Below are 19,536 nucleotides of genomic sequence, written 5' to 3'. Positions count from 1 at the left end.
TCCGCTGTCTATTGTGGAAGATGAAGGGTTCCAGCGACTCATGTCCTACTTGGACTCACGTTACACTATGCCAGGGTGAAAATATTTCACGGATGTATGCCTGCTGCAGTTATACCAAACAGTGTTTACAGCCTTATGAAGGACCACATAACATCAGTTAGTGTCTAGTTAGACTCTGTTTGTTCTGTCTGTTGTTTTATTTATTTTTCTGCAGGAAAGTTGTATTTGTCCAGCTCCTAGCTGTTCCCAATTACTGACCAAGCACAGGCTGCTATGTTTTACGTTTTAGCTTGCGAATAAATACAGTTGTCAGTTCAAGATATTCCTCTTCGTATAATTTCAATACTTATTTTACATTATTGTTAAATATAGTTTAATAAATAATGCTACATAATAAGGCTTCAAATAGATCCTGTAATTGGTATCGGACGATACAGCTTCTATTGATCGGTGATCGGCCCCAAAAATCCTGATCGGAGCACCCCTAGTTTTTACACACCAGATATCTCACCAAATGATAGTAAACTCATGGTGTCTCCTGGTGGTCCAGGGGCCCTAAGCTAACACTTATACCACTTACAGGAAGAAACGGCCCTGAGGATGTTTACAACAGATGTATTGATGGTTCAGTTTTAGATGTTGTCTGCAGTGTCCCTTAAATCATGTTTTCTAACTGGTGTTTGTACTTTCAGCATTTATGAAAATGAGAAGGTTCATTATTATACTAGTGTGAGTTCATTATGTTTATTTTATTTCCTTCAGTATCAGGTGTGATTCACTTGGAGAGAAAAGTTGGTCAGCTCTGGCCTCAGCGCTCAGATCAGAAACCTCCAATCTGAGAGAACTGCATCTGACTGTGAAAACACTGGATCTGTCCAAGAATAAACTAGAAGACTCAGGAGTGAAGAGTATCTCTGCTGGACTGGAGAATCTTCACTGTAAAGTGGAGACACTGAGGTAAGATCATATCTCTGAGAGTCACAATAACTCACTAAAAGCACAACATGCAGAACAAATAGATTAGTCATTAAGTGATAATGATTTCTCTCCAGAACTAAGGAAAAGTTTCTACAAAACCTGACTCATTAGCTATAAAAGTTTTGCTGGATTTAAAGTATAGTAAATTTAATATCAATAATTCTGGGCCTGGGCCCACCAATTTGGAGTTCTGGCCCACCCAAATAATCTCTGTTATAATGTTACCATTATTCATAAAGCCCTGTTCTCACTCTCTAGGATCTGCTGCTTTAAGAAGCTGCATTACAGTGTGTGTGTGTGTGTGTGTGTGTTGTGTGTGTGTGCGTGTGTGTGTGTGTGTGTGTGTGCATGTTGTGTATACATGCTACATAAACTAGTAATTTAAAAACAAAACCTCTTTCACCTCATTGGTCATTTTTTACAGTCATGTAAGTTCTTTTGAGTGGCTGTTGGCTTTTGAGTTTCTTTTCAAACCTGTGCCCACCCTGTTTTACCCAGGCCCACCCACTGTTCATATCACATCTGACACTAATGTTCTGCTCAGTGTTAATTATACTGTTAATCTGTTGATGAAGACTGTGTCATTGTGTCTCTCTACAGGTTGAGTGAGTGTGGTATCTCAGATGAAGGCTGTGCTGCTCTGACTTCAGCTCTGAGATCAAACCCCTCACACCTGAGACAACTGTATCTGTCTGAGAATAATCTAGGAGACTCAGGAGTGAAGAGTCTCTCTGCTGTACTGGAGAATCCTCACTGTAAACTGGAGACACTGTGGTAAGATCATATTATAAATCATGGTCTAATCTTCATCCAGGTCATAATAATAGATAAAGACATTCTGTATAAATAAAACACAGTCACAGTTGTTCTTGTCAATACTGAATAAACCATTTACACTTTCACAGTCTGGGTTAAAAAAATACACCAATGAACTAACAACTTCTCCAACAACTATTTAGAGTCTGATCCTGTTTTAGGTCTGAATACTGACAGTCTGATCTTCTCAGGTGAACTCTGATTAAAATAAAAGAAAGAAAGATTATATAGATTATTATGTGTAAAGCAGGGAAAAGTTACTGAAAACATTTTAAAGTCAAATTTGATTTGTCCCATACATAACCATACACAGTGTGTATATGTAGTGAATACTTCATGTAGAATTAGAAGTAGAATAGAAAAGTCCAAGTTCTAGTCTTATGTGTTGTCTTTCAATTCAATTCAATTCAATTCAATTCAATTCAATTCAATTCAATTCAATTCAATTCAATTCAATTTTATTTGTATAGCGCTTTTAACAAAGAGCATTGTCTCAAAGCAGCTTTACATGAGAAACGACATAAGAAAACAACAAACATATAAAGAGACAAACAGACAGACAGTCCTAGATGTTATCCCAAGTGAGCAAGCCTGAGGTGACTGAGGCGACTGTGGCAAGGAAAAACTCCCTTAGATGGTAAGAGGAAGAAACCTTGAGAGGAATCAGACTCAAAAGGGAACCCATCCTTATTTGGGTGACAACTGTGTGATGCCGATACAGCATGTGTATAATGTTATGTAAATCAATAACGAGGTTGTTGTCCATGGCGCTGCTTGAATATCCCAATCCTCACAAGCAATTTATAGTCAATTCTAAACTTCACAGGTAGCCAGTGCAGGGATGATAATATTGGGGTTATATGATTACGCCCATTATATTTATTATATTATATTACGCCCAGGTCTTTCACTGTTGAGCTAGTAGTAACAGTACATCCTTCTAAATGCAAGCTGAACTGTGAGAGCTTCTGTGTACTGGTTTTTAGGCCAATTAGTAATATCTCTATCTTATCAGAATTTAATAATAGGAAATCATCGGTCATCCAATCTCTAATATCTTTGACACACTCAGTTAGTCTAGACAAATTAGATATTTCATCTGGTTTTGATGAAATATATAACTGGGTATCATCAGCATAACAATGGAAACTAATCCCATGCCTTCTAATGATGTTACCCAATGAAAGCATGTATACTGAGAAAAGCAGAGGTCCTAAAACTGACCCTTGTGGGACCCCATATTTCACTGGCACTACAATGGACATTTCTCCATTTTAATCTACAAAGTGGTATCGATCAGACAGGTAGGATCTAAACCATTTTAATGCCTGTCCCTGCATACCTATGTGATTTTGTAAGTGATCTACGAGAATATTATGATCTATAGTGTCGAATGCAGCACTAAGATCAAGCAGGACTAAAATCGAGATGCAGCCTTGGTCCGAAGCTAACAGCAGGTCATTTGTGATTTTAACTAGTGCAGTTTCTGTACCATGATGGGGACTAAAACCTGACTGAAATTCTTTAAGGATATTGTTTTCCTGTAGGAAGGAGCATAATTGGGCTGACACCACCTTTTCTAATATTTTAGATATAAACGGAAGGTTTGAAATCGGTCTGTAATTTGATATTTCATCAGGGTCCAGTTTCGGTTTCTTAAGAAGAGGCTTAATAACTGCTAATTAAGAGATTTTGGGACATGACCTAGAAATCATCAGTGGTTGAACATCCAATATTTTGTTCCTGATACTATCAATTTGTTTAGTGAAGAAATTCATAAAGTCCTCACTACTAAACTGTGCTGAAATACTCTCTCCAGAAATCTGATTCTTTGTTAGTTTAGCCACTGTACTAAATAAGAATCTGGGATTGTTCTGGTTTATTTCAATCTGATTGCTCAGATGCTCAGCCCTAGCAGCTTTTAGAGCCAGTCTATAGTTGGCCAGACTGTCTTTATACACAATTCTAAAAACTTCTAATTTGTTTTTTTTCCACTTTCGCTCGAGGTTACGGGTTGCTCTCTTGAGGGCGTGAGTATGACTATTGTACCATGGTGCAGGTGTTTTATCTCTGACCTTTTTTAGTCGGATGGGGTCAATAGTGTCTAGTGTGCTGGTAAAAATATTGCCTATGCTGTTGGTTACTTCATCTAGTGCATCTGCATTTCGGGGTCTAGTAAGAAGTTGAGACAGATCTGTCAGCTTGTTTGTAAATCTGTCTTTAGTGGTCGGAGTTATAATTCTACCAAGTTTATAACGTGGATAGACGTGTCTAATATGTTCTACAGGTAGAGTGTACACTAAGAGGTGATGGTCTGTGATGTCATCGCTTTGAGGTAGAACGGTTATATCGGAAACATCAGTCCCATGTGATATAACTAAGTCTAGTGTATGATTAAAACGATGAGTTGGTCTATTAATGTTTTGTTTAACCCCAAAGGAATTTTGTAAATCTATAAACGCGAGTCCTAACGCATCGTTAGCATCGTCTACATGAATGTTAAAGTCTCCTACGATTAACACTTTGTCAAAACTGATCAAAAGATCTGAGAGTAAATGTGAAAACTCATTAAGAAAAACACCGTAGGGCCCCGGGGGTCTATACACGGTGGCCAGAGCAAGATATAGTAGGGATTTTTTATGCCTGTCTGAGAGTGCAACATTAAGGACAAGCACTTCAAATGAGTTAAACCTGGATCCTATTTTCTGAGTAATGGTAAGAGAATTATTATAGATCGTTGCAACACCATCACCACGACCTATCTGACGGGGCTCATGCTTATATGAATATCCTGACGGAGTAGACTCATTTAGGCCAATGATTCAAATCATTTGGTCTAAGCCAGGTTTCAGTAAGACAGAGTGCGTCGAAACTATAATCTGAGATAATTTCATTAATAATAAGTGTTTTCGGTGCAAGGGATCTAATGTTCAGAAGCCCAAACTTAAGAAATTGTTTTTCTTTACCTATTTGGTCTTTTTCAGGATTAATTGTGATAGGATTAGAGTTAAAAGAGTTATTAATGAATTTATCTTTTAATCTCACTAATCGGGGAACAGACACAGTTTCTATATGACGAGCTATGTGTGAACATGTATTAGTCTGGCGAGTTGAACAGTAGCTATTATAGATGTAATCTGAGGAATGACTTACCAGTCAGATGGTGCGCAGTGTCCTGGAGATGTTGTCCGAGAGGACTGCTGCTCCAGCTCTGGTTGGGTGCAGGCCATCGTAACGGTAGAGCCTAGGACACTCCCAGAAAACATTCCAATTATCAACAAATGGTATATTCTGTTCTTTACACCAAGACTGTAACCATTCATTAAATGCGAAAAGCCTACTGAACCTTTTGATTCCTCGCTGGAATGTGGGAAGTGGTCTTGACACGATGATCCTCGTCGGGGGCGATGTGGTGCGAACCTTCTCCACCAGGTGCTTGAAGTGCTTCTTCAGGATCTCTGTCTGCCTCAGCCTGATGTCGTTCGTGCCAGCATGGAGGACCACAGCTCCGATGTTCTTGGTGAGGATCGCGGGTACCTGTGCAGCGACATCAACAACATGAGCACCAGGAAAACAACGAGTGCGCACCTTACCTTTAGCCGCGGTAACACAGACGTGCCGGACGATGGAGTCTCCAATGATCACCGTGTCGCACGCTGTCTCACGAAGGGGAGCGAAGCGGTTGCGGGTTGAGATCTCGAAGACAGGTGGCGGTGGAGGGGGAGAGGTCCTCGGCCGGGGCAAGGCATGTGTCTTCCGCTGCTGCTGCATCCAGGCTCCGTGGTACCCCGGCGCCAGAGTGAACGAAACCTGGGCTTCTAAAGACATAGTGTGTATTACTGAGTCCACAGTAAGACAAACTGTCTACAAACAGGGTGGTCACTCGAGCCCCAGTAAAATGTTGCTGATAAATCAGTGTCTGATGAGGAAGATTACAGTAGATACGTCTGAAAGTAGGCTTTCCTCTTCAAACATTTATATTATTTGACATATTTTGAAGAAAGGCTGATTGTAACAGCAGCTGAAGTGAAAATACCCTGTGCATCTTCATAAAGCCCGTCCCTCTCACTGTGCCCCCTGACTGTACTTCTCCTCTCTTAAACTTTTCTCAGTAGAAACCTTGACTTGCACTCAGAAGATAAATCATAATACAACATTGTAGCTGAGGACTGAGAAATTGTGGATTTAAAGTTTTTTAATATACTTGTGTGTGATCTGGAAAAGTTTACATAAACAATTTTATCAAAAGTCTTTACAGTAAATTAATGTAAAATTGAGCAAATGAAATGATCAGCAGCACATACTTTCATTAATGTTGGCTGCATAACAAAATTAAAGATAAACAAATAAAACAAAATTTAAAAAAACAATTAACTGAACAAATAAATAAATAAATAAACACTCTCAAAGTCACCAGAATTTAAATAAATAAATAGACTTTTCATTTTTGTAAAATTCTTGGTGGTTTGTACTCCACTAGGGATTAAACTCTAGAAACGTCCCTGTGTACAACCAGTGAAGACTGTGTCATTGTGTCTCTCTACAGGTTGTGTAATTGTGGTATCTCAGATGAAGGCTGTGCTGCTCTGATTTCAGCTCTGAGATCAAACCCCTCACACCTGAGAGACCTGAATCTGACCGGTAATAAACTAGGAGCCTCAGGAGTGAAGAGTCTCTCTGCTGTACTGGAGAATCCTCACTGTAAACTGGAGATACTGTGGTAAGATCATCTCTCTGAAAATCACATTTCCTGCTCCTCAGTAAGACACATTCTCTAATAGTGAGACAGAAGCAGAAGTTTTAGCTTCATCATCAATGTCCTGAGGAGGAAGATTTCTGTTTCTTCTGTTCTGGTTCTCCTGTTTCTTTTTACTGCACACTGATGATTTTGTACAGATTTACTAAAACATTGTAACTAATCACACGAACTGCACCTGAGACACAAACTAAATGTACTGTGTGAGCTGCAGGGGTTAAAATAAGCAGTGACATGGAAATAGTGTAAAAAAATAGAATGTAAAATAGAGAATTCAATATTTAAATAACAACCAAAAGAGCAAACAAGAGGAGCTTACAAAAACTGCATTTTTATTGTTCTTAAAGCTGAACTAGTGTTTATTCTGTCAGTGAATGTTTGTTCAGTACATCTCCGTCTAGCTGCTAAGAACAGGGTTGCTAGATCTGTTTGGGTGTGTTTCTCAGTGTCCTTAAATTATAAGAAGAAAGCAGTCCCATGGTGGACAGAAGAATGTAATGTAGTAATAAGAGAAAGAAACCGTGAATCCAAAAAAGTAAGAAAAACTTTTGTAGGTTTTATTAAATAGAGGACAGGCTGAGGTACGAAAAGTGATAAAAGATGATAAAAGAAATTATAGGTACTGTAGGAGAAAAGGTAGACAGAAGTGAATTATGGGGAATGGTTTAAGAAAATGGGTGGAGTCCATATGTGTAATAACCTTTCTGTATTAATTAATGATGGTATGCAATTTCTATCTAATAGTGAAAAAGCTGAAGAATTAGCTAAAACATTTAGTAAAGTACACAGTAATGGATATATACACTATATTGCCAAAAGTATTCGCTCACCCATCCAAATAATCAGAATCAGGTGTTTCAATCGCTTCCATGGCCACAGGTGTATAAAATCAAGCACCTAGGCATGCAGTCTGTTTTTACAAACATTTGTGAAAGAATGGGTCGCTCTCAGATGCTCAGTGAATTCCAGCGTGGAACTGTGATAGGATGCCACCTGTGCAACAAATCCAGTCGTGAAATTTCCTCGCTCCTAAATATTCCACAGTCAACTGTCAGCTGTATTATAAGAACGTGGAAGTGTTTGGGAACGAGAGCAACTCAGCCACGAAGTGGTAGGCCACGTAAACTGACGGAGCGGGGTCAGCGGATGCTGAGACGCATAGTGCGAAGAGGTCGCCAACTTTCTGCAGAGTCAATCGCTACAGACCTCCAAACTTCATGTGGCCTTCAGATTAGCTCAAGAACAGTGCGCAGAGAGCTTCATGGAATGGGTTTCCATGGCCGAGCAGCTGCATCCAAGCCATACATCACCAAGTGCAATGCAAAGCGTCGGATGCAGTGGTGTAAAGCACGCCGCCACTGGAGTCTAAAGCAGTGGAGACGCGTTCTCTGGAGTGACGAATCGCGCTTCTCCATCTGGCAATCTGATGGACGAGTCTGGGTTTGGCGGTTGCCAGGAGAACGGTACTTGTCTGACTGCATTGTGCCAAGTGTAAAGTTTGGTGGAGGGGGGATTATGGTGTGGGTTTGTTTTTCAGGAGCTGGGCTTGGCCCCTTAGTTCCAGTGAAAGGAACTCTGAATGCTTCAGCATACCAAGACATTTTGGACAATTCCATGCTCCCAACTTTGTGGGAACAGTTTGGAGCTGTCCCCTTCCTCTTCCAACATGACTGTGCACCAGTGCACAAAACAAGGTCCATAAAGACATGGATGACAGAGTCTGGTGTGGAGGAACTTGACTGGCCTGCACAGAGTCCTGACCTCAACCCGATAGAACACCTTTGGGATGAATTAGAATGGAGACTGAGAGCCAGGCCTTCTCGTCCAACATCAGTGTGTGACCTCACAAATGCGCTTCTGGAAGAATGGTCAAAAATTCCCATAAACACACTCCTAAACCTTGTGGACAGCCTTCCCAGAAGAGTTGAAGCTGTTATAGCTGCAAAGGGTGGACTGACGTCATATTGAACCCTATGGATTAGGAATGGGATGTCACTTAAGTTCATATGCGAGTCAAGGCAGGTGAGTGAATACTTTTGGCAATATAGTGTATATATCAAATGAAATGAGAAGGCACAGAGAGCAGTGTTTGGCAGAGAACCAGGAAGTTTGAGGAGAAAAGAAGGTTTTTTCCTCAACAGATGCAGTATTTTCTCTATTTGAATTGAAGCAAGTGTTAGTGGGACTGAGACACACTTTCCCAGGAGAGGAGGAAATATGCTATGAAGTGATTAGAAATATTCTAATAGAAACACTCCAGACTCTTTTTTTCTCTCAAGTTTTCTTTTTGTGGATTCCTGCCCATGTGGGGATTATGGGAAATGAAATAGAGGATGAGTGGATAAAAAAATTCAAGTATGTCAGTGTCCCTCTGGGGAAAGCTGAAATGAAGGGGTTAATTAAAAAGATAATTAAGAAAAGATGGCAAAGCTTATGAACACAGGAAGGGAAGGGAAGACACAGGAAATAAATAAGAAGTAGGATATCAGTGTTGCGTTTTGTAAAGTTTAATGTGAGAGTTACTGCTAAGTTGCTGCTGCTGAAGTTGCTAACCCAATGCTAATATGTGACTAGCTCATTCACAGTTCATGTGGTGAACATGTGACTGAGTGAATCGGAGATCTCGTACCATACAGTTTTAATTTAAATACACAGTGAATACAATATGTAACGATTGAAACATTTAGATTTAATTCATAAAACTACTCAACGTTGAGATGTTGAAATGTGAGCTCATGCAGCACGTGTACACGCTATTTCTTGTGAAACTGGTTTAATTTTATTCACCATTATGAGCAGTTTTCAAAGTTGGCTAGCGGCTAAGAGATAGCGGGAGAGTTCAGCAACTCAAGCACCACTCACTCAGCTGTCGGTAACAGAGATGTTTCAAAGACAGCAACCCTACTGCAAGGAGAGTAAGAAGCATAAAGAAATATCAGACAAAAAATGGAATTCATATTCCTCGATCATCAGCCGCTGTCTATTGTGGAAGATGAAGGGTTCCAGCGACTCATGTCCTACTTGGACTCACGTTACACTATGCCAGGGTGAAAATATTTCACGGATGTATGCCTGCTGCAGTTATACCAAACAGTGTTTACACATGTCCACAGCCTTATGAAGGACCACATAACATCAGTTAGTGTCTAGTTAGACTCTGTTTGTTCTGTCTGTTGTTTTATTTATTTTTATATAATCTGCAGGAAAGTTGTATTTGTCCAGCTCCTAGCTGTTCCCAATTACTGACCAAGCACAGGCTGCTATGTTTTAAGTTTTAGCTTGCCAATAAATGCAGTTGTCAATTCAAGATATTCCTCTTCTCGTAATTTCAATACTTAATTTACATTATTGTTAAATATAGTTTAATAAATAATGCTACATAATAAGGCTTCAAATAGATCCTGTAATCGATATCAGACGATACAGCTTCTATTGATCGGTGATCGGCCCCAAAAATCCTGATCGGAGCACCCCTAGTTTTTACACACCAGATATCTCACCAAATGATAGTAAACTCATGGTGTCTCCTGGTGGTCCAGGGGCCCTAAGCTAACACTTATACCACTTACAGGAAGAAACGGCCCTGAGGATGTTTACAACAGATGTATTGATGGTTCAGTTTTAGATGTTGTCTGCAGTGTCCCTTAAATCATGTTTTCTAACTGGTGTTTGTACTTTCAGCATTTATGAAAATGAGAAGGTTCATTATTATACTAGTGTGAGTTCATTATGTTTATTTTATTTCCTTCAGTATCAGCTGTAATTCACTTGGAGAGAAAAGTTGGTCAGCTCTGGACTCAGCACTCAGATCAGAAACCTCCAGTCTGAGAGAACTGCATCTGACTGTGAAAACACTGGATCTGTCCAAGAATAAACTAGGAGACTCAGGAGTGAAGAGTCTCTCTGCTGGACTGGAGAATCCTCACTGTAAAGTGGAGAAACTGAGGTAAGATCATCTCTCTGAGAGTCACAATAACTCACTAAAAGCACAACATTCAGAACAAATAGATTAGTCATTAAGTGATAATGATTTCTCTCCAGAACTAGAGAAACGTTTCTACAAAACCTGACTCATTAGCTACAAAAGTATTGCTGGATTTAAAGTATAGTAAACTTAATATCAATAATTCTAAATAACAGCAGCAGTGGTGGAGCTACAGGGGCCTGGGCCCACCCATTTGGAGTTCTGGCCCACCCAAATAAGCTCTGTTCTAATGTTACCATTATTCATAAAGCCCTGTTCTCACTCTCTAGGAGCTGCTGCTTTAAGTAGCTGCATTGAGTGACGTTGCTCAGTAACATTTCTGTGTGGTGTGTATCTGTGTAGCAGACTAGTTCTCCTAATAGACTGAAAAGACTGTGTGTGTGTGTGTGTGTGTGTGTGTGTGTGCGTGTGTGTGTGTGTGTGTTTGTGTGTGTGTGCGCATGTGTGTGCGTGTGTGTACATGCTGCATAAACTGGTAATTTAAAAACAAAACCTCTTTCACCTCATTGGTCACTTTTTACAGTCACGTAAGTTCTTTTGAGTGGCTGTTGGCTTTTGAGTTTCTTTTCAAACTTGTGCCCACCCTGTTTTACCCAGGCCCACCCACTGTTCACAATCTGACACTAATGTTCTGCCCAGTGTTAATTATACCTTATATAATAAAAATCTGTTGATGAAAACCGTGTCATTGTGTCTCTCTACAGGTTGAGTGAGTGTGGTATCTCAGATGAAGGCTGTGCTGCTCTGACTTCAGCTCTGAGATCAAACCCCTCACACCTGAGATACCTGGATCTGTCTGATAATAATCTAGGAGACTCAGGAGTGAAGAGTCTCTCTGCTGTACTGGAGAATCCTCACTGTAAACTGGAGACACTGTGGTAAGATCATCTCTCTGAGAGTCACATGACCTGCTCCTCAGTAAGACACATTTTCTAATAGTGAGAATGAAGCAGAAGTTTTAGTTTCATCATCAATGTCCTGAGGAGGAAGATTTCTGTTTCTTCTGTTCTGGTTCTCCTGTTTCTTTTTACTGCACACTGATGATTTTTCACAGACTCTGATGTGTCTGCAATGTGTCTGAAATTACAGTGAAATTTACTAAAACATTGTAATTAATCACACAAACTGCAGCTGAGACACAAACTAAATGTAGTGTGTGAGCTGCAGGGGTTAAAATCAGCAGTGACATGGAAATGGTGTAAAAAAAATGGAATTATGTAAAATAGAGAATTAGATATTTAAATAACAACCAAAAGAGCAAACAAGAGGAGCTTACAAAAACTGCATTTTTATTGTTCTTAAAGCTGAACTAGTGTTTATTCTGTCAGTGAATGTTTGTTCAGTACATCTCCGTCTAGCTGCTATGAACAGGGTTGCCAGATCTGTTTGGGTGTGTTACTCAGTGTCCCTCAGGTTGTGACAGACAGATATGTACTGTCCTGTAGTGATGTGTCGTTCACGAACGATTTGTTCATTTTGAATGAATCTTTCCCATGACTCGAGAACATCGAGTCATCTCGGGGAGTGAATTGTCCATTTTGTGTTGACCGCGCATGCGCAACATCGCATAAGATCAGTAAACAGAAAAGATTAGTTCTCCTTTCGAGTCCTCGGTTACGATTCATTCATTCATCATGTGACAGCCCCGTATGCTAAGGCAATGTAGTCTGAGCCGGAAACAGAAAAGATTAGTTCTCCTTTCGAGTCCTCAGGTTGGCAGAGGTGCGTTAGTGAGTGCCAGGGTGGAAATGTTCGGCTCCTCGATGTCAAGAAATCTTTTCAACATGTAAAATGTTGAATTCCAACTTGTGGCCACATCCTGTTTTAAATGCAATGTTTCTTGACCCATCTGTCTCTGAGTGGCCTTGAGCTTGTCAGAAGCAACTGTGCTTCTGTGGAAGAATTCAACAATTGTCTTGACTTTGTGTAACTTTTCTTGTACCTCCTTCAGTGCAGCTCTGACAATCAAGTTCAGCATGTGGGCAAAACAAGGTATGTGGTCCCAGTGGAGGTGGTTGCTGGCATTGTCTGTAACACAAGCAACAATTTTGTCACCCACACCCCACTCATTTGTAACCCTGGTCAGCTCACTTGCCAGGTGAGCAGCAGTGTGTCTGTCTGTCAAGACAAAGCAGTCCAGGAGATAGGAGGTTATCTGAAAATTCTCTATGAAATGACAAGTCATAGCCAGGTAACTTGTGGTAGTCACAGAAGTCCAGCAGTCTGTTGTGAGACATACAGCAGAGGCACACTTGATTTTGTCCATTATATCTGCTCTTAATTTGTCATACAGCCTAGGCATTACAGTTTTTGACAGTGTTTTTCTGCTTGGTAGACTGTATGATGGGTCCAGAAGATTTGAATACTCCTTAAAGCCCTTATCCTCCACAATAGAAAATGGCTGAAAGTCACGAGTAATCGTTTTGACCAGAGCCTCATCTAGTTTGCTTTGTCTTAGAGGATCCATTGGTCTTGTCACAAAACTGCTTATAGGAGTTTGCTGTTGTGACCTCCTTGGCCTGACTGGTCCTTGGATGGTGCTGGGTGCTGCTGGCATACTGGATCCTGGATACTGGGCCCTGGTCGAAGCAGTTGCAGCACCAGCTGTAGAAGCACTGGTGGTTGAAACAGCTCCAGAAGAGCCACCATCTTCACCCTCTGTTCTAACTTGTTCTAACAGCACAGTTGGATGTGAGGATTTAAGGTGTCTTCTCAGATTTTAAGTGCTTCCTCCTTTAGTGGAATTTTTTTTTGCATATGTTGCATTTTGCTTCAGTGCAAAATCACAACTTTTTCTGGTGCTCATTCTCCTGATGTGTTAAAATCCGTCTGAAGTCTCTTCTCTGCCCCTCACCTAGTGCAAAACAATGGGGGGTGGGGGTGGAAGGGTCACTGTTCCCTTGGTGAACAGTTGCACTTCAACTGAACCTCTCGCTAAACCCTTAATGACCCGAGCACATTACATTTGACTATTGACCATTTTAACTCAGTTTTAACTCCCCATTTTACCTGTTTTATTTAAAATTGGGTAACAACTTATATGACAAATCTGACCTAAACATAACATTAATGTATGAAACTAATATTAATTATTCACATTAATAGTTATTTACTTTTCTGTTATGCTCCTGTGTCATTTATGAGTTTATGAGTTATCAGTATTATACCCTCAAATGCACAATTGGTGGCAAAATAAACAACAATAGGTATTTTGTGTTTGCAGGTTTAGTTTATTTTAATAAGTAGTATTTGTTTACAGATAAAGTCAGAACAGGCAAATTAGCATTTCCAAGTAAAATGTGGATTTATTTATTTATTTTTTTTTTAAAAACCCTCACACACCACACATATCCTCAAGAAATGTTAAACAATAAAAAAGGAGACTGACAGAATTATTATTTTTCAGAAAATGTTTATTGCACAAATATTTTGATAATTTAATGATATCTGATAGTTTTATAATTTAATACGTTATAAAGTCAATAATACTAATGTAATATTGTATTTGTCATAAGATACTGAGACGGGAAGCAGTCACTTTACAGGAATGAACAACGTGAATCCAAAGACTTGTTATGTAAACTAATCTTTTCTGTTTCCGACTGCGTTGCCATACGGGGCTGTCACGTGATGAACAAAATGACTCGAACCGAAGGCGCGGGAGATTAATCATTCTGTTGGGTATACAGAAGACGGTACGGCATAGCTTAGTTTAGGATGTTACGTGACAAAAGAACGAACCAATTCAACCCAAAAAATCCGGAGGTGAGGTGATGAAGTAACAGACTGCATAGCCTCAAGACACCGGTAAGATATTACTTATAATATGACAGTTCTTTCTTATTCGAAATGTGATCAATATGTGGGTGAGTAGATGTGTTAGGGAATTAACATGGAACATTTTAATTACATTCTGCTGAAGTGAACGAAATGAATGAAATGACTCGAAAAAAGATTCGTTCATTTTGCTGAACGAGATTCAAAGAACCGAATCAGTAAAACGATCCGATCCTGCTAAAATGCAGCTCTCCTTCATTTCTCCTAACAGAATAAACAGTTTGTCAGTGTTGGGCATGAGAGAGAACTGAACTTTTTTACAGTCTGTTAGAAAGTGTAGCTCTGTGTCCACTGTGTACACACTCTCTGCTCTGGAGAACAGTGAACACTAGAACTTGTGGCTGATACGCACAAGTAGTCTTTTTAGGTCCTTGGGTAGATCTTTTGTTGTTCTTTCCTCCATTTTAATGGATCCCCCTCACTATCCAGGTTACGTGACTGTAGGTAGGCCTGCAGCTCACAGGCTACACTTAGTTCCTGGTTGTTAGATGGACTTTGTAAGGTTTGTTCAGTATCTTTATAAAAGCTTCCCAGCATCTTCTTTTTCTTTGGAGTAACTGAATGACTGTATGCTTTAATACGGGGATCTGCTGCTGCTGTGCTGTTCACATGAAGCCATGAACTTCTGTGACGCTGTATTTCAAATCATGCTTGAAAACACAACACTGATTGGTCAGTAGTGAACTTCCAAAGAGAGTGTGATCGGTCAGTCGAGGTGAAAAATAACTTGTGATGGTCACTTGTGATTTGGTTTATCATCTGAAAACTCAGTCCATAAGAAGAATTTGCAGCGTCACTATACTGATGATTTTTGCTGCTAACACATCAGTATTGCAGATGATTATGTTTACTTAACTGTGGGAGGCAGAAATCTTGCCTCCATTGCAGATGATTATGTTTAATTAACTGTGGGAGTTCTTGTTGTCGAACTCTTCTGACATTTGAAGAAAAGCAATATAAGCGTGAATTCAGGCTTGAAAAAGCTGTTGATAGAGTTTTCCTTGATAATCTGCCTTGGGTATCTGAAGATGCTGATTTTGAGTTCATTAAGGCTGTAACTTTGGAGGAACTGGAAAGAGCCATCCAGAGTATGGAGTGTGGTAAAGGACCTGGAACTGATGGGTTACTGGTTGACTTTTATAAATCTTTTTCTTACTCTATTAGAGGTATTTAATGAAAGCTTAGCCAATGGAATACTGATCTAAATGATATTAAAAATTGGAGACTGGTGAGTTTATTATGCAGAGATTATAAATTGCTCTCCAACATTTTGGACAACAGATTGAGTCTTAGAACAAGTCCTCTATCCTGATCAGACAGATTGTGTGCCAGAAAGATGAATTTTTGATATTTCTGCTATCAGTCATATTTTGGATATCAGTAAGAGTTCTAAGCTGGATTTTGGTCTAGTGTCAGTAGATGTAGAAAACGCTCCTTTTAAAGTTTATAGAGGTGTTACACAAGGTTGTGTCTTGTCTGGTATGTTGTATACTTTAACAATAGAGACACTTTTAAACAAGTTAAGGATAGATTTTTATGGATTATATATTGAGAGGTTTAAAATGTGTTTATTAGCATATGATGATGTTTTAATTAGTTGTCAGAGAGATGGAAATTTAATGTTTGAAATATTAAAGAAATTTAAAATCATCTCTGCTACAAAGAACCTAGGGTGTAGGGCATAGGTGTCAAACCGTATCCACAAAGGGCTGGTGTGGGTGCAGGTTTTCATTCCAACCGAGCAGAAGCCACACTTGTTCTTGTTCAGTTTCTGGTTATTTCGAGACTGGACTACTGCAACTCTTTACTGGCAGGTCTTCCTCTGAATGCAATTCGTCCACTGCAGATGATCCAAAATGTAGCTGCAGGGCTTGTTTTCAACCTGCCTAAGTTCTCCCACTCCACCCCACTGCTGCGTTCCCTCCACTGGCTTCTGGTAGCTGTACTCATCAGATTCAAAACACTGATGCTTGCCTACAAAGCCAAGAATGGACCAGCACCATCTTACCTCAAAGATCTTATTACTTCTCCAAATGCACCTCACTCTCTCTGATACACCAGCACTGCCCGACTGGTCCCACCATCTCTCAGGGTAAAAGGCAGGTATTTATCTAGACTCTTCTCTGTTCTGGCACCGAGGTGGTGGAATGAACTTCCCCTAGATGTCCGTACAGCCGAGTCTCTGACCGTCTTCAAACGACAACGTTTTTCCTGAAGCACTTGAACTAGCTCTTATCTTTCCCTGTTTTTATGTATTGTTATATGTTTAAAAAAACAATTTTAGACTATTGGTATCTTAAGTCTGTAACCAACTGAACCAGTGTTAATATATTTATTGATGGAAACTTAAAGCACTTTTGTACTTTTGTAAATAGTATCTTTTAATCTGGTGTAATCTAGAATTTTAAATGATTTCCACTATAATAAAACCATGAAAGAGCTTGCTTCTTTTTATTTTAGTGTTATAAAGAGGCTTTGTGTGAAGTGATTAAAGTTAAAGTTGATGGTCAGTCTGCTGTCCTCTGTTCAGCTTCAGCTGCTGATAGTTTAATATCACACACAACAGATGAGAGAAACTAAATCTAACACTCAGGGGGATCATTTTAATGACATTATTAGAATAAACAGGTGATATTAAATCCTTGTGTCATTCTGAATAATAAAATCATTTACAAACACATCACCTTTAAAGGAAGTCTTAAACCAAGATAAAAAAAAAGACTGTGTCATTGTGTCTCTCTACAGGTTGAGTGAGTGTGGTATCTCAGATGAAGGCTGTGCTGCTCTGACTTCAGCTCTGAGATCAAACCCCTCACACCTGAGAAAACTGAATCTGACCAGTAATAATCTAGGAGCCTCAGGAGTGAAGAGTCTCTCTGCTGTACTGGAGAATCCTCACTGTAAACTGGAGACACTGTGGTAAGATCATCTCTCTGAAAATCTCATTTCCTGCTCCTCCGTAAGACACATTCTCTAATAGTGAGACAGAAGCAGAAGTTTTAGCTTCATCATCAATGTCCTGAGGAGGAAGATTTCTGTTTCTTCTGTTCTGGTTCTCCTGTTTCTTTTTACTGCACACTGATGATTTTGTACAGATTTACTAAAACATTGTAACTAATCACACGAACTGCAGCTGAGACACAAACTAAACGTACTGTGTGAGCTGCAGGGGTTAAAATCAGCAGTGACATGGAAATGGTGTAAAAAAATTCTTCCATAGGACTGAAAAGGTCAACAACTAAATAGAGCAAATTAGATTTAAATAAACAGCATTGTTCTTGTTCTTAAAGCTGAACTAGTGTTTATTCTGTCAGTGAGCTCGTCTCCATGGCCAGTGTGTGTGCTGAGTCTGTATTTAGCCGGCTTGGTTCTATGTTGGTGGAATGGACCCTGTCCATTTAGGGTCAGATAGTTAGATAACACATATCATTTGAGACTGGATTTGGAATTTGAAAGTGAATTTGTTTTTAGTTGTGTAGAATGTCCTGTCATTCACTTTGTTGCATTTCCTTCATATCTGGATGGTGGGTTTTTTTTTTGTAATAATAATAGATTTGGTCAGTTTTGGTTGACCGTCAGGGCCCGGGTCTGACAGTACTGCTGCAGCAGGTCCAGGTTCTGCTGTAGACCCTGAACACTGGGGAATTCAGGACCAGGTCATTTTCATACAGCAGGAATTTGACCACTGAGTGGTGTAGAGTGAGATCAGGTGCTGCTGATCGATCTAATATAGAAAGAAAATTCATTAATATATACATTAAATAGTGTTGGGCTTAGGCAGCACCCATGTCTCACTCCATGCTCCTGAGGGAAGAATTGATTTCTTTTACTGTACACACAGATGCCTCTGTACTTATTAGGAGTGACTTTATCTCCACTTTTGAAAATGGGTGTTATAAGACCTTAGGTTCAGATCTCAGGGAAATAACCTACACTCAGGATCATGTGGAATAATTACAGATTCAGGTTCAGGGGGTCTGGGGAATCTTTTATAGGCATTTCTGATGTGTTCAGCTTTTTAATTGTAGTGTGTGTGTGTGTGTGTGTGTGTGTGCAGTGTTGTATAAAGTACCCAAAAGCCATACTTGAGTAAAAGTACAGGTATTTTGTTAAAAAATGACTCAAGTTAAAGTCAACCATTATAATTCTACTTGAGTAAAACTCTTAAAGTATGTGAAATAAACTGTACTTAAGTATTAAAAGTAGTATTTTCATGAATGTACTCAAGTATGGAAAGTAAAAGTAGAAGTAAATTAATAAAAAAGCAAGACTAAAAATTTGGAGAATTATGAATTTTATTCTGTATTGCTTTCTTTCTTCAACTTCTCAATAAGTGCACCACTTATACAAAAAATAAGACTTGCATGAAAGAAAGAAGAGGCCTTTAGAACTGTGTTGTAATGAAGTGTACAGTATCAGTGTTTCCATACATGTGCACTTGTAACTAAGGCCATGTCCACACGTAGCTGGGGATTTTTAAGAAGAGAGATTTTTCTCTGTGTTTTGACCTTTTGTCCACATGCTAACACAGTTTGAGGTCGTTGAAAACAGAGCTTTTGGAAAACTCCTTCCACAGTGAAGATTTTCCAAAACTCCATTTTCAGTGGTGTTGTGTGAATGGGGGAAACTGAGATTTTGATGAATTGACGTCATTGTCTGTGTGCCGGTCTCCTTGATTTGATGTCAGCTTTGTTTATGAAGATATTTTGTGCAGTAGCAGACTTACGTAAACTAGTGACTGTGTTAACGTTGTTTACTGGACTTTTTACATGCGTGCACATACACGCGCAGTAACTCACATTACAGTCATGAAAAAAGAGCCGGAATGTAATACGAAGCTCACTGCTGCTGCATACAAAACTCCCACAACACAGACCAGGCACACAGTGATGGCTGTTTTGGATGAGACCCGGTCGGACTTCTACATTCTACAATGAAATTTTCACACATCAAGGGCATCGCTTTCCCGCGACGCGCCATTGTTGTTAAACTACCAGAACCGGTAATAAAGTTTTGTCTAGGCTTCTGATTGGCTAGGCATGCTCCTGACAGCACTTTACAGGGCTTCTGATTGGCTAGACATGCTCCTGACAGCACTTTACAGGGCTTCTGATTGGCTAGGCATGCTCCTGACAGCACTTTACAGGGCTTCTGATTGGCTAGA

The 19,536-nt window shown here is 39.6% G+C and overlaps 2 protein-coding genes across 9 annotated transcripts in view; one reads left to right on the top strand and one right to left on the bottom strand.

Annotated features, from left to right (window-relative positions):
* Positions 1–19,536, top strand: part of LOC131369996 (NLR family CARD domain-containing protein 3-like) — a 305,079-nt gene that overhangs the window by 10,735 nt on the left and 274,808 nt on the right. For both annotated transcript variants that reach the window (XM_058416956.1, XM_058416957.1), the window contains 6 exons: positions 763–957; positions 1,579–1,752; positions 6,341–6,514; positions 10,302–10,496; positions 11,240–11,413; positions 17,118–17,291. In XM_058416956.1, coding sequence (XP_058272939.1) covers positions 763–957; positions 1,579–1,752; positions 6,341–6,514; positions 10,302–10,496; positions 11,240–11,413; positions 17,118–17,291 — 1,086 coding nt within the window. The remainder of the gene's footprint in view (positions 1–762; positions 958–1,578; positions 1,753–6,340; positions 6,515–10,301; positions 10,497–11,239; positions 11,414–17,117; positions 17,292–19,536) is intronic.
* Positions 1–19,536, bottom strand: part of LOC131370006 (NACHT, LRR and PYD domains-containing protein 12-like) — a 378,843-nt gene that overhangs the window by 182,964 nt on the left and 176,343 nt on the right. The gene's annotated exons all lie outside the window — the stretch shown is intronic.

The sequence above is a fragment of the Hemibagrus wyckioides genome, linkage group LG19 (genome assembly GCF_019097595.1).
Source record: "Hemibagrus wyckioides isolate EC202008001 linkage group LG19, SWU_Hwy_1.0, whole genome shotgun sequence".
Lineage (NCBI taxonomy): Eukaryota > Metazoa > Chordata > Actinopteri > Siluriformes > Bagridae > Hemibagrus > Hemibagrus wyckioides.
Note: the sequence above shows the minus strand (reverse complement) of the source record. Positions and strands in the feature narration are given on the sequence as shown.